This window comes from Papilio polytes, unplaced genomic scaffold (genome assembly GCF_000836215.1).
Source record: "Papilio polytes unplaced genomic scaffold, Ppol_1.0 DF824102.1, whole genome shotgun sequence".
NCBI lineage: Eukaryota > Metazoa > Arthropoda > Insecta > Lepidoptera > Papilionidae > Papilio > Papilio polytes.
This window is the reverse complement of record NW_013525102.1, coordinates 6,523,337-6,538,156: the sequence shown is the minus strand read 5'-3', so window position 1 is coordinate 6,538,156 and position 14,820 is coordinate 6,523,337. Positions and strand designations below refer to the sequence as shown.

General features: G+C 33.5%; 1 protein-coding gene across 4 annotated transcripts in view; it reads left to right on the top strand.

Annotated features, from left to right (window-relative positions):
• Positions 1-687: 687 nt before the first annotated feature.
• The window catches only part of LOC106099605 (TBC1 domain family member 24), a 62,021-nt gene continuing 47,888 nt past the window's right edge, over positions 688-14,820 (top strand). For all 4 annotated transcript variants that reach the window (XM_013278192.1, XM_013278193.1, XM_013278191.1 and 1 more), the window contains exons 1-2: positions 688-1,185; positions 1,525-1,829. In XM_013278192.1, coding sequence (XP_013133646.1) covers positions 1,718-1,829 — 112 coding nt within the window. In that variant the 5' untranslated portion in view covers positions 688-1,185; positions 1,525-1,717. The remainder of the gene's footprint in view (positions 1,186-1,524; positions 1,830-14,820) is intronic.

Sequence of the window (14,820 nt, the reverse complement as noted above, 5' to 3'; positions counted from 1 at the left end):
TAAAAATGACATTGACAATGAAGACCAAAGAGAAGACAGTGATGCAATTTGAATATCTAAAAATGGATAGGCTATAAGCCGTTCTATGTTGTGCTTATTTGATTTCGACGCTGACAGCAACTGTTGCTAATGGTTAATAAAATTGTAATAAAGGTATAATAAACTATTAACGACAACAGGCGGTAAGACTCGCAACCAAAACGAATCAAAAAGCAAAAAGCAAAGCAGTTCTAAGCAGAGACCTATCGATATCTTGTAAAACGTCAAAATGTACGAAAGGTAAAGCGGAATATTTATCTCGAAATACTAAGATATAAAATCAGGTAAACTTTATGATCTCAAATATGAATAAAATCTTAGAAACTCCACCTTTCTATCGCGTAAATTAACAATCATGAAGACACTAAAATCCAATAAGAAAAGTAAAATGCGCCACAGACATTATTGATGAGAGCGCCACCGTCACCGGGCAAGAAATATGTTGCTTATTAAACTTCTTATTTAAAACTAATATATTATATGAAAATCACTTTTATTGGTAGTTTTGATATTTTTTGGGATATAAAATCTATTTAAAGCTGAATCTATCTACCACTGGGGTGTTTAGTAAGATTATACAAAAACATTAGACTTTTTATACTCTTTGAAAACCACACGAAGGAAACTCCGAACAGAATCCGAATCGAATCCGAACACTGAATGACGGTGTATTGGTGACTGGTGTATAATATCTATACATTTTATATCTTTTTACGTTCATGCAAATCGCGGATAAAGCAGACGTGCCGCTCCCTTCACCCAGTAAAATTTTACCACTGAAACGCATACTGTACCAAAATTGTCAACACACCATAAAAAATATTTTCAATTAAAACTAAAAGCGACTTTCACCGGAAACATTAATAATCTGATTAGACGAATCAAGGGTTGTGGAATCATCCCGCATATCAGTGATTGATCTCACAATGCATCCGTGTGCATGGTCAGTATCAGATATATCTGTGTGATGTACCGAGTGGTTGATTTAAGTGACAAAGAAGCGTCGGCTCCCACTCGAAACTATTATCCCAATCGAGATTACGTTGGGCCGGGAACTAGCCACTTGATTTAGTTGCCGCAGGGACACCAAAGCGGTAAATACGGAGTCGCAAATCCTGCTTCGCATCATTTATCGCCAGGATTTCGGTGAGTGCACGTCCTAGATTTTATTTTGTAAATCGCGTTCAGTATTAAGAAATCGGGCGTCGCTCGCCCGTTTCTGACATTGAAGAGTGCCCGATCAGCTGCCATGTAATTCTTAAAATAGACTTATATTGTCGAGCCCCTTCTGGCAGCGGCGGCAATCAGCTGATTGGGATAACATTTGAATACAATTTTAATTAACCATTTACCTGGCAGACCTCAGTGTGTCAATTGAGCCCTTTCATTACGACATAGATAAATGATATCTGTAGATAACATTTTGGTATATGATAATTCAAATTTTTCAGTCTTCAGTCATTAAATGAGTGTTGTTTGTTATAGATTTAAAAATGGTGCAGCAAGATTTGACTTAGATTGATTGAAGAGGGACATACACAAGGGTGATGGTCCAGCGATGGCTCAGGGAAGCTCATTGGTGTGAGTTCCGAGCGAGCTAAGAACATTGAGTGAGTCAGGTGCAGTGTTGTGTAGTGTCTAGTCATAGTGCGAGTGTGTGAGTGTTGTCCGACCCGGAATGCCCTCCGCGATGTTGTCCGCCGTGCTCGAAGAGGAGCCAGATTTGTATGAGGCATTCCCCCCACATGTTGACCCAACCGGTATAACCATCCTGACTGATAGTCCACCAGGTAAGCAACTAATTTACAGCAGATATATATTATAAGTTAAATCTCTGTTATTTAATTTTTTTACTAAGTGCATAAATCCAATTTAAAAGTTTCTTAAATATAAATTTGTTAAACAAACCAAAGATCAAAACCTGACAAGTTTACAGTAATAAATATCTTATCATAGCAAGACAATCTGAGATAGCTAAATTTGAAATGTAAAGTTCACTTATCTGTACAATAATTATCGGAGCAAATAATTAAAATAATCTTGTTACGGCAATTTTAAATGGCTTCATTTGTTCTGCATAACATACAATACACATCTTGTTTTATTTATCTAAACAAGGTCATAATCTTTATTTACTTAAAACATATCTTATAGGATTTATTCAGTTTGTATGATAGCTTGACTTTACCTAAATAAAATAAATTTGAAATTCAGTTTAAATACAAGAGAAAGTCATAGAAATATTAATTTTTAAATGATATATTATTCATCACTGGAATAATAAGTAAATAATATAACAAAATAAGACTTAATAGTTTCAATTTTGTTTCTTTAATTGAATGTTATGAAAAACGAAAGTAAATTAACCCAAAAAAATCAATATAAGACTAATTAGATATTAAAAAAATGGTATCAGTATCTAAATATGGACATTTTTAATTATCTAGATTTTTCATATAATTTACTGGATACAATTTTTAAATTTCGCAATATGCTAATTTTTTTTTACGCGAAAATACGTGTTCATGATTACGCGCGTTTCTATACGAGTGTATTCCATGCATGTATCATGCTAATTAAAATTTGATTAATATGCTAGTGCTTACTAAATTTCATTTACTCCTATAAAATTAGGAATATCGTAGCAAAACGTAAAATATGCCTATTATGAGTTCATCATAGTTATATAGCTATTGACCATTTACTAATATTTTATTTATTAGACTATTAAATTAGAAGATTCTACAGTACCGCTTTTTCGTAGTTTTAAAGAACTTTTTAACAGTAAAATCAAAGCCTACAATTGTTCGATATGCGGCGTTGTCTGTGCCGTGGAGAAATGAGCCCATTTACAGCTGACGTAATCATTTTAGGTTCAGCTTTTAGCTTTTAAACCTGAATTTTATTAGTCGCATTTATTAAACGTAATCGAACAATGACTATTACGTCCTAGGTGCAATAAAAAAGACTGTACTCTATGGTCCTTAAATCTAGTGGTTATGATTCTTCCGACCTTATAACCTTGAAGTTTACGCAAAAATTAGATTAACAAGTTAAAGCCAAAAGTTGTATCGATATGCTTTTCACAGCTATTTGTTAACGTGCAATACATGAGTCGTTTTGTGTAATAGAATTTGATCAATGATTCATAATGTTTATGAATCTGAAATTACTATGGTGGTAAAATAACATGAGACTTTAAAATAACGTAACGTTGAGAAATGAACGCACATTTGGGTATTTCCCGATGGACCTTTCGTTCGAACTAGTAGCAATTTTTTCCATTGGGTCGTTTGATTGTACATCGGTTCATAGGGAAAGAACCGTACATTCAACTCTCTTTCCATTGTGAATTGAACAGCTAGTAAGTGAATAGGATAAAAGGACATGGTTGTTTACGCCTAAGAAGGAATATTAAAAGAGATTTATAGCTATTTATGCCAAAAGCTCTTTCGGTTCCATCGAAAGGTTTTCTTTAAATAAACACGCTAAAGTGACGTAATTGGATTCATTTCTTACCTTTTTGTGGTGGCGTACACGTTATTTAAAAAAATCTGAGATAACTAAATGTTTTGTATAGGTGTGTAGCAGTGAAAACTCACAACATAACAAATCTGTTCAATATGGCTTAAGTTGATTGTGGCGTGGTCAAACGGTCAAAGATTGGTTTAAACCAGAAGGTGCCAGTTGATTGTCGACAGTAAATAACATTATCGCTCTCTGTAAATAGTTTGTTTTGTTATTCTAGAATGCAATAACGAGTAATTACACGTATGTAAATTAGTTACAATATATTAAAAATATACAAGTAACAACCTTGCAAAATTTAGTAGATTTTTTGTAGGATGTTAGTGGGAAGACTGTATTACTGTTTGGTTGTTAATTAAATTGTTATTTAAAAACCACGTTTTCATATATTATTTTTATTTCATTAAGTAGCATAATAAGATTAAGTATATAGTAAAAAAAACTAATTAAGAGAAATAACAGCGTCGTCTGGTATGGCAATGGCGCGGCGCTGTCTCGTAGTTTTTATGTCCATAATTTACATATATTTCCAGACGAAAGCTGTTTGCGTGTTTTGCGTATAGATTATTTACATTATTGTTTTTTGTCTTGGGATAATGTGAGTTATTTAATTGAATTTAGACATAGAAGTTTATTTGGTGGAAGCGATACCTCCCTTCTACAGGAATTTCTCATTATCGTTTTTTCTCACAGACTGAATGGAGACTTCTTTACGCAAAGTGTTGCATGAGGAACTAACCTATTCCAACGCGGTAGTAAATGGATAGGGTCGTTTCTATGTATTTGATATTCATATTCGTAGAACAGCGGTGCAAGTATCGTAAGGTGATCAGGTAACGCGTTCGTGGCAACCCTGTTGCTGATGGTAGATGGTTTATATTACTCACTAATTTAGTCATTCCGGAAATATGTCATTGTTTAAAAACAGTTAGTTGTTACAGTAGGTTTGAAAAAGTGTTCATCCTTATCGTTCTCATTGAAAAAACAAGGACAACGATATTAATTTAAACTTGTACTTCGTAGAATTAGAGTGAATAAAACTCAAAAACTACTGGATAGTTTTTAATGCCAGATATTCTGTAAAAACTAAAGAATCACGACTTTCGTCGGCGCGTTATTGATGTAAAAACCGATTGAAATGTTTTTCAACGTTTTGAAGTCGGAAAAACGAAGGAATGTACTGTGAACCAAGTTCTTTAGTTGATCGAATAGCTGGTAGGTAACATCGAGTACTGCATACACCATTTTCTTTCTTGCGTTTGATAGTTTCCAGAAACAGTGGTGCGCGCATTGTTTTTGAAATATGTCGCCGTGTGTATACATGAGCGGAAAACACACGAACAATAGCTCACAATGGATATACTGCATTATGTCCACTGTTTATTTTAAAATTCAACTAAAAAGACGATTTTTCTACTAATATTAAATGCGAAAGTTTAGATGGATTGAAGTTTTTTAGAGTTTGTAGCCTAAACGGCTGAACGGATTTCGATAAAATTTGGTATACATGGAGGATAGTCTGGAAGAACACATCGACTACTTACTTTTTCATTAATTTCACACAGACAATCACGGGTGAAAGCTAGTTACATGCAGGTGAAGTAAGGTATTGTAAAAGCTTGTTGCTCGTGACTGCGTCAGTAAGGAGATAAAAAAACCCGATTACTACTCGTCACTCGCCCTTGACTCGCCTTGACTTTTTAAAGAGGAAACGATATCCTCTTTAATATTTCCTTTATACGCATGTATATGATCACGTCGTATTTCTCAAGAATGATTAAATCGAGTTTTTCCACAGATTATCTACACCGATATCAGATGATTCAACAAATTAAATCCCTTGTTTTCACCGAAGCTATTAACTTTGGGCCGAAAGCCAACTTCTCTGAACTTTTTCAATGTTCGTTATTTTTAATTTTTCCACATACGAAGAAGGTGAATGAGTTTCTAAATGTTATTCAGTTGCCTTCAGCATAATGAGAATACCGTCAGTGAAAACCTATGTTAAAATCATACTTCATACTAATATTATAAATGCGAATGTTTAGATGGTTGGATGGATGTTTGTTAGAGTTTGTAGCCTAAACGGCTGAACGGATTTCGATGAAATTTGGCATAGATGTAGAGGATAGTCTGGAAGAACACATAGGCTACTCAGTTTTTTTTTAATTACACGTGAATGGAGTCGCTGGCGAAAACAAGGTAAAATGTTGGCTTTATAGTCACTGTGTTGCTGGCCTTGTTGGCAGTATAATTAATAAACTAATTTCTATTTCTTAGTGTGATATTGTGCTATTTAAACCTGTTATGTTAACTTATATGCTGATAGAATATCATTAGACATAGCATCTGTTATGTATTGAACTAACATATGTTAGTAACAGATATTATAAACATTAATGTAATAACTCCCAGTCCTTTCACACTTTTTTAGGCTTTAGCTCTTCAGATCAAGTTATAATTTTAGTGTTAACTTCCTTCTAAACATGTTAACTTCTTCATACTGTTAAGAACAAAATTAGTACCGTGCTGTAGAATTGGCGCAACTCTAGATTATCGGCATAAACGTCACGTCCCTGGCTGACAGCTGTCAGTGTCACTAGAAGTATGGATAGATTGGCGCGCATCCTGAGTATAACGAGAAGTGTTGCTCTGAGTTTAAAGCGACAGTATGAATCAAATAAGTTGTCTTAAAATACTAATATTTAGCTAAATTAAAATCTTTTACGAATAAAACGTTGTTGCCAATTATAAACTATTTTAGTCACCTCTAAGTTGATCACGTGACGGCTATTGGTGTGCAAAGCGTAGGCCCTTATCGTGTATACATTAATGTGACATACTTGTTCACAAGGCTGTTGATTAAAAACTATAAATTAACCAATTGAAGTAAATAATACAGATAGATTTAAGTATTATAAAGAGGAAAGATTTGTATTTTTGTATGTATTGAAATAACTCAAAACCTACAAGGTCGATTTCAGAAATTCTTTTACCATGCTACGTTGGGAGTAACATAGGCTGAATTTATAAAAAAAAAACTGCGCAGACGAAGACGCGGGCAACAACTAGTTCGTAATAATTTGTTATAATATCACTGTAATGACTATATTTCAGGTAATTTCAGAACGTACATACATTTCTTATAAAATGTAACCCTCATTCTGAGGCGTTTGAAGGGTAAGAATAATTGTAACAAATTTCTTTTTAGTGTCTAAAATAGCTGCCTGGTTCTTTAAACTAATTCATATTAATTTGTATTGTGAATGCGAAAGTTTTAATGGTTGGATGGTTGCTACTAAGCATCTCCAAGAAGCTTAGAAATCTCGATGAAATTTTGCGGACATGTAGAGCTTAGTCTGGAACACATTGGGTACTTAACAGATTTTTTATAAAGCAACGTGTACATGTACAACTAGTCTATTGAAAAACTTGGTTATAGTTTTTTGTTTGAGACAATTAAGGTGTATACGTTGCAACATTTTCGCCGCTTAATTACATGGCGGCACGATGTGTGGTAATTTTGACTTGAATTCGTACGGAATTTGTGGGCAATTATGTGAAAGTAGTTCGTTTGTTGGTTGGTGATAAACTTTCCCTTGTTTGTGGTAAGTAAACACATTTGCCACACACGACGCGATAGTGCGTACTTTGTGTTACTTTGTATTGTACGGTTTATCTCGATGCGACCTTGAAATGTTTGCGATTTCTGTAAATATAGACCGTTAAGTGCGTTTTAAATTAGTGATGTTTGAAATATTTTAATACCTGTCTATTTTAATTTAATCATCAATAATAATGCTTTTTATTCTGAGTCAGTCCACCACCACAGAAACGTAAAATTCGTGAGCGCATTTAAACAATTTTCGTTTGGACAAATTTTATTTTTTGCTTATAAAAATGGTGTGATTTTCATCTTTTTAATTATTCTTATGTTAATGTAAGTTTACGAAAACTATAGATTTATCAAATTTATTATATTCTACCATAAATTTATTGCCACGTGCGGGTAACATTATGAGGTAACTACGTCCGAAAATAATCCACGCAGGTCATGTGAGTTGACGCCAATCGGCATATCACTATAACTAAAATTAGACCCGTCTTTAATGTTTATGTTATTGAACCAACGTTTAACTTTGTATGAATGCGGGTATGTTATGTAGGTAATAAAAACTGTTGTGGCTACATATAGAATTATATTTATAGTATTGAATTGTTATGAAAAAAGAAAAGAGTATTGCGGTTAGAATAAATGCTAGTTGTCTTATAGATATACTCGTAGATGTCAAATCCGGGATAAAACAATTTGCTCTTGTTTCTAATTTAGATCTGACATGAAAATTTCAGTTGGTGATACATCCCAGTGTCATCAATTTATAGAGTTTATTGACCTGAAAACTTCGATGAAAATAATGCTATATAGATTTCTTGTTATCTATACTATTATAATAAAGCGTAAACACACTTCTTTGTTGCCTAAGATGCTAGCAATAACAGCATATTTTTGAAACTTAGGGGGTAAATATTTTGGATAAAAGCCCTATTGTGGGAAAGAGACCATAAGTTGCTGCCAACATCAAGGAAGCATGGTTGCCATGGTTTGTCATAATGTCATGTCATTTTGCAGTTGCAATTGATAATTTGACACATGTAAACAACGAAATAAAATTTTCATAATTTTATGCGGATAAATTTTTATATTCAATGTGACAAGATTTCGATAAACCTTACTTAATATTATAAATGCGATAGTTTAGATGGATGAATGGATGGATGTTTGTTTGAGTTTGTAGTCTAAACAGCTGATGTAGAGGATAGTCTGGAAGAACATAGGCCTCTTGTTTTTTTAATAACACGCGGACGGAGACGCGTGCGAAAGCTAGTCTTTCAATATGTGTGGTTATTATCCTCGCTCTATTTAGGTCGACGTGCGATCGTTATCAATGGAGACAAACACCTCATCTCCACTAATGTTACTTATCAGCGCGCAAATCTCGCCAGAGTGTACTTTGTATATCTTAAGTACTAACACTTATGTGTTGTGAAAACAATGCATTTTAATTGTATGTTTATGATTCCGGCGATTGTAACGCAGTGGTTGGAGTTACACGGTTTAGAGGTTAAAAGGTCGTAGGATCGAATCATGGTTACGGTGATTAGGATATAGTAGTGATTGTATACTAAATATTAAGTTACAAAGAAGATATGTTTATATTAGAGGCATTTGGTATTTTTTTTTTATAGTTACAGTTATTTTTTTATAGTAAATAATTAAGGACTTTTATAGTGTACTCTTGAAATAACTGGTCTAAAAGTCTACACTGCTGTGGTAAGCTTTGTTTTTGTATTTGTATATATTGAAATAATTCATAAACTACTGGGACGATTTCAGAAATTCTTTTACTGTTAGTAAGGTGTTTTCTTCTGTGAGTAACATAGGATATTTTGTTCATTATTTTTTAATATCACGCGGACGAAGTCGGAAGCAACAGCTAGTAAATCATATTTTTGGCTTAATAACGCGAATCAATTATTCATGTCAAGTAAAATCTGGAGCGATAATCTAGCTAAAAAATATTTTTGACACTTAAATAGATTAGGGTGTAGGAAAATTTACTTATCTCGAAGTAATCAGCAAGCAAACTGACAGAATAATTTTAAAATAATCTAATCGCGAGTACCTTCTTGAGATTTTATCGCTGCATACAGATTTTCTGTTTAACTAATGTTAATGGTATCAAAGGTTTCCTGTTTTCTACCAGTAAAAAAAACATTAGCACTTTCGATATATGACTATAGACTAGTTAAAGATATTTCGACATAACTTACCCTAAGTATGTTATATAAATATGACCTAAATAAATACGAAAGGGAGTGAAGTTTTGAAGAACCTTGACATTATAAAAGTACGTTATTGCGTTTTATTTAAGCTTATTTTATAATAATTTAAATGTATTGCGCAATACGGTCCCCATTTTCAATGGCTTGAATGCGGGATGGGGGACTAGGACACCTGGCGAAAGGTGCGCAGTTAGGAACCCTTCTGCACATATATGAATGAACATGAGTATAGCTTGTTAACGTATTCAAGCCAGTGTTTATTACGTAATATTTATTTTGTTGATTCAAATAGTTTTAAATTAAGTAATTAGTTATAGAGCTTCAAGAAACTTACGTGTTTTAATCTTACTAGATTTCGCCCGCGACTCCGTCCGCCTGGAATCTAAAAATAAACAAAAGAAAGTAGCCTATGTGTTCTTCCAGAATATGTTCTACATCTACGCTAAATTTTACCCAAACCCGGTCAGCCGTTTAGGCTACAAACTCTAACAAACATTCATCCATGCATCTAAACTTCCGCATTTATAATACTAGTATGATTAAGTGCGGAAAGAAATCACTTAAGAATGAACCTGTCATGAAAATGTTTCGTCTGTTCACTACCATGTTGGAGCAGGCGCACCTTTGACTAAACTATCGCACTGTTGTGCGATTGTCGATTGTTTCCCAGCTCATTCAATTCAACTGTTTAGTTGCACAACTAAAAATCGAGTAGTGTGCGCACCTCCATATCAGCTCATAGGAATCGAAGCGCGACTAAACAGTTGTCCGATAGTTTAGTCCAAGGTGTGCGCGCTCTTAAAAAAGTGCGCACATCATTAAATCAAGAGCTAAATTGCCCATTACCATATCCACAGGCGGATCATTATTAACTACCGCATCCGCCGACTGTACTCACATCTGTTTGATATGTCCCTTTTAATTTCATGTTTATATCTTGTTAACTTTTTTTTTTGATGAACTAACCACCTTTGGCGTATTTGACAGCGTTTGTGTTATATACAGTGTTAAAAAAAATATTCTATGATAGTTTTGTTCGTCACATTTTATAGATGACTAGTTTTCGCCCGCGACTCCGTCCGCCTTTAATAAAAAAAAACAAGTGTTTTTTTTATTATTTCCCTTTGTGTTCGTCCAGACTTATCTACATCGATACCAAATTTCATTGAAATCTGTTCAGCCGTTTAGGTTACAAATTCTAACAAACATCCATCCATCTAAACTTTCGCATTAATAATATTAGTATGATAAGTATGATAAATGAAATTAGACTTTCAGAGACATCTAGATAAATCACAATTAAACAATTCTATGCACGCATATTCTTGATCTACGAAGAACAATGATCACTCTGAGTAAATAGAATTAAATGACTCATTAACTACAGTTAACCTGTACTTCCCCGATTCTTTTGTTTAATAAAACAAAATGTAATAACTGTTTCAGATATTTTAAGAGTAATAATTAAGAAAAGAAAGGGTTAGCAAACCTCAAAGAATATTGTAGACTTAAACTTAACAGTTTTAAGGGAGATACACTCATTTTGAGTTGTCTGAAGAATATCAATAAAATGGATAGTTCTATTTTATTATAGGGATGTATGGAAGGGCAGCACGGTGCCGACCCTCCGTAAGGGTTAAGGGCAAGTGGATGATAACCAGTTCTATGTTATGAGGAGGAATGAATAACATGTAACGTAGAGACAGACTACATGTGGCAGAAATGAGAATGTTAAGATGGATGTGTGGGGTAACACGAATGGATAAGATACGAAATAAATATGCTAGAGGAAGTTTGAGATTAGCCCTAGTAGTAGAGAAGGTAAGGGGTTAAGTTTAGCATGGTATGGGTATGTTATGAGGAGGGATGAATCGCATGTTACAAGCAGCACGTTTGTAATGAGTATGGAAGGGTAAACCGGTAGAGGTGGATTTAGAAAGAGATGGATGGATTGCGTGAAAGGTGATATGATCAAGAAGGCATTGACTGAGATGCCGAATGATAGATTTATCTGGAGGACGAAAACCTTTAGCGCTGACCCTACGGGAGTAGGAAATAGGGGGGGAATGAAAAGGTTCTAGATAAAAGGATTAAATAATTAACAATATATTTGTGGTATACCGGAGATATAATGCAGTTGTAAAATTAATTGTAAGATTAAAGAACAAAGGGTTATTAATTTAAAGCGGGCTATAAATTATTTATTGACAATGAAAATGCTTCTTACGTGTAATGGGGAGATATTGTTACGCAACCGGTACGTTGCGAAAATAGCGTGTTATTGAATATTTTTATGTGGGATAGTCGCGTGATGGATTTTATGAGCCGTACCCGGTATTGTCTGCACGTAATTAGTACTGTAAGTGATATAATTGCGGATAATTAATGAACAATTTGGAAGATTCGAGTTAAATGGCGCTCTATGAGATATCAAATTCCTCTCAATAGAGTTTTAACTGTAATATATCTTTGTCTCGTATTCCACAAAGATAGGGAAAATTAAAAAGTTACGCGGTGCAATAAGCTTTTATAAAGGTAAAGTCAGGTAAAGTTAGGTAAGTTGTAATATATAAATCAGAACATAAAGATATAGTCTAAATAACAGAAATATCAATTACTAGTACACTTCAGGTAGTCTTCACGTGACAAATTCTTGCGCGTCGAGACACACTGTCAGCGAAAACTGATAGACGTTATGAGTGGTGGTCAGTGAAACTTGACTCTGAGATCGGTATGCTATTATAGGGCAGTGTGTGGGAAATCCCGTAGCGAAGTTTCGAACCAGCCAATGACTGTACCGATATTACCGAAAGTTTAAAACAAAGAATGTTTGAAAATTATTGGCGTTTTTGTTTTTGTAACTTAATTGAAAGTCGTAAGACAGTCAGTTACTCCTGTCGCCTTCGTAGCCAAACTTTAAAATGCCACACCATTTTGCCTCGAGTGATAACTAAATCCAGAGACCATAATATTGTTCACTGATTCCTTACGAAAATAGCAAATTTTCGAGTGATGTGATATTCTATAAAATTACTTAAACAATGTAGAAATAACGTAGTGGGCCAAGTATTTGCAATTAATTATTTACACTCGCTGAGCTGGGATAGTATTAGCAAATCGCACGATAAGTAAACAATGAATGTAGGTTACAACTGCTTGTACAAGTATAGATCCGCCTAGCTTAGGCAACTATCATATGCGATTATAAAAAAACTACATATGCACACATACGCATTGTTTCGTAAATGCAGTTTTACGTAATGTCCCTCATCTGTTTTAATAAAGTGCTAATATAATTTAAAAGTTTATAGATAAAGTAACAAATTTGACTGATTTTGAATTGATTAAAATAAAACCACACTTTAATAATAAAGACATGGAATTTAATAGCTAGACTATTGAGAAATGACAGGAAGCTATAAAAATATATATAAATAAATATAAATAAATACAATTAGTGTATTCATTCATCATCATCATCATCCATTTGCCCTTATCCCTTACGGTGGGTCGCCACAGTATGTGCTGCTCTTCCATACATCTCTATCAGCCGTCATATCTGAATCCACTCCTTTCTTAAGCATATCATCTTTCACACAATCCATCCATACTTTCTTCGGTCTTCCTCTTCCTTTGTAGCCTAATTTGTATACTGATTGTATTCATTATTTTTGGATTATAATTGTATCGATTTTGGACAATGAAACATCGTTGTAATGGGGACAACGCCGCTTGGCACTTGTTTCCAGAGAGATTTTCCTACATCTTTCGAAGAATTTTCTCGGTTCTTCGAAGAACGCCTTTATAGTTCCAACAGTGAGTCATTGTTTTGTATAGTAAATGGCACTTGTTTCTTAAAATTAAATTGATTTATCTTATATCTTAGTATTAAATTATTACTAATAATGTTTGTTTATGTACATATAATTGTACAAAAAGTAATTTAAGATATGACTGTAAAATTAAATTAAATAAAAGACGGTTAAATGTAAATAAAGTTTATTATTCTTTGACATTGAATCTACAAATGCTTTCAGAACGTCTGTCACAACGTTGAACACGTTGATGCCAACATAAAAAAAGTTTATCAAATGCCAAAATGCATTTCATTAACATTTGTTTATTTATGAAGATAATATTTTCATAATAGAAAGCTTAAATTATAAATGAACGTAATAATGAAAAGAAAATTCCATTTCTTGTGTTTAATTCGATTAAAAATAGAAAATTTACTGCGTTAACCAATATATTTAGTAGTGAAATGGTTCTAAATGTTGTTTAGTTTCGTACCATATCTTGCGAGTTTATGTTGTGTTGATGTACGTTGTACAGCGGTGCCATCTCTCAATGGCGATGGGAAATTAATCGCGTCGAGTGTTACTACTCGCCGGATTTAATTACGACGCGTTGCATCCAATCTCGATAGATGTCAGTCGCACCTCGATTAGCGGGAAAACGACAGCGTTTGGCGCGCTTTGCCTCACGTTCGGATATTCTGACTAGAATATTAGATTCTTTTTTTTTTAACAATTACTTTTTTAAATTGTATATTTTGCACTTTAATTTTTTTTCACATTAATAAATAATGTTCTCACAAAATTTACTTTATCTTTATTCTATTATCCAAAACGTTCCAATCTATTTTAAACTAGTAATATACGACTATTAATTCCAACATTGTTCGACATAATTAATGTAGAGTAAGAGATTATAGATAATTTAAGTGTTCCTGTCTACCATTAAATGTAAATTTTATCCGCTCTAATGATTTTATAGCTGCTGCCGTGAACACCCGCAGTGTAAACAATACTGTTTTATTACAGTTTGCGCGCGGTCGCACCTCTGTTTAGATTTGACGTGAACTATTTAGGAGTAGGAGTTATGTGACGGGACAACAATCCTTACAGAAAATAAATATTATTTAGAAGAAAATAACATGAATTAAACATTTTTAATAAAAAAGTTTGTTTTTCGTCGATAATTTCGCGTTTTTTTAGATCAAGGGCTAAGTTTACATTTTTTTTTCATGGTACACGAAATTATTTTCACTCTTCGGTTAAACTCGTTCTATTAATTAATATTAATAGGTACTTTAATTCTCTTGTCTCATTATTAATGATTTATTTTTTGAAATGAACTGTAACCATTTAATCAGAAAGTCACTGTTTACATTAGTTATCAAGCTTTAATTGACTATTGTTTTGTTATTGATAACGTGCTAGCGTGTTGCAAATAAATCTGCTATTTTAGGATCGCTAATGTTACTTTTTTGACCGACTTCCCAAAAGAAGGAGGTATTCAATTCGACGGTATGTTTGTTTTTTATTTTTTTTTTTATGTGTGTTACGGCATAACTCCGCCGCTAGTGGACCGATTTGGATAATTCTTTTTTTATCCGAAAGGTAATGC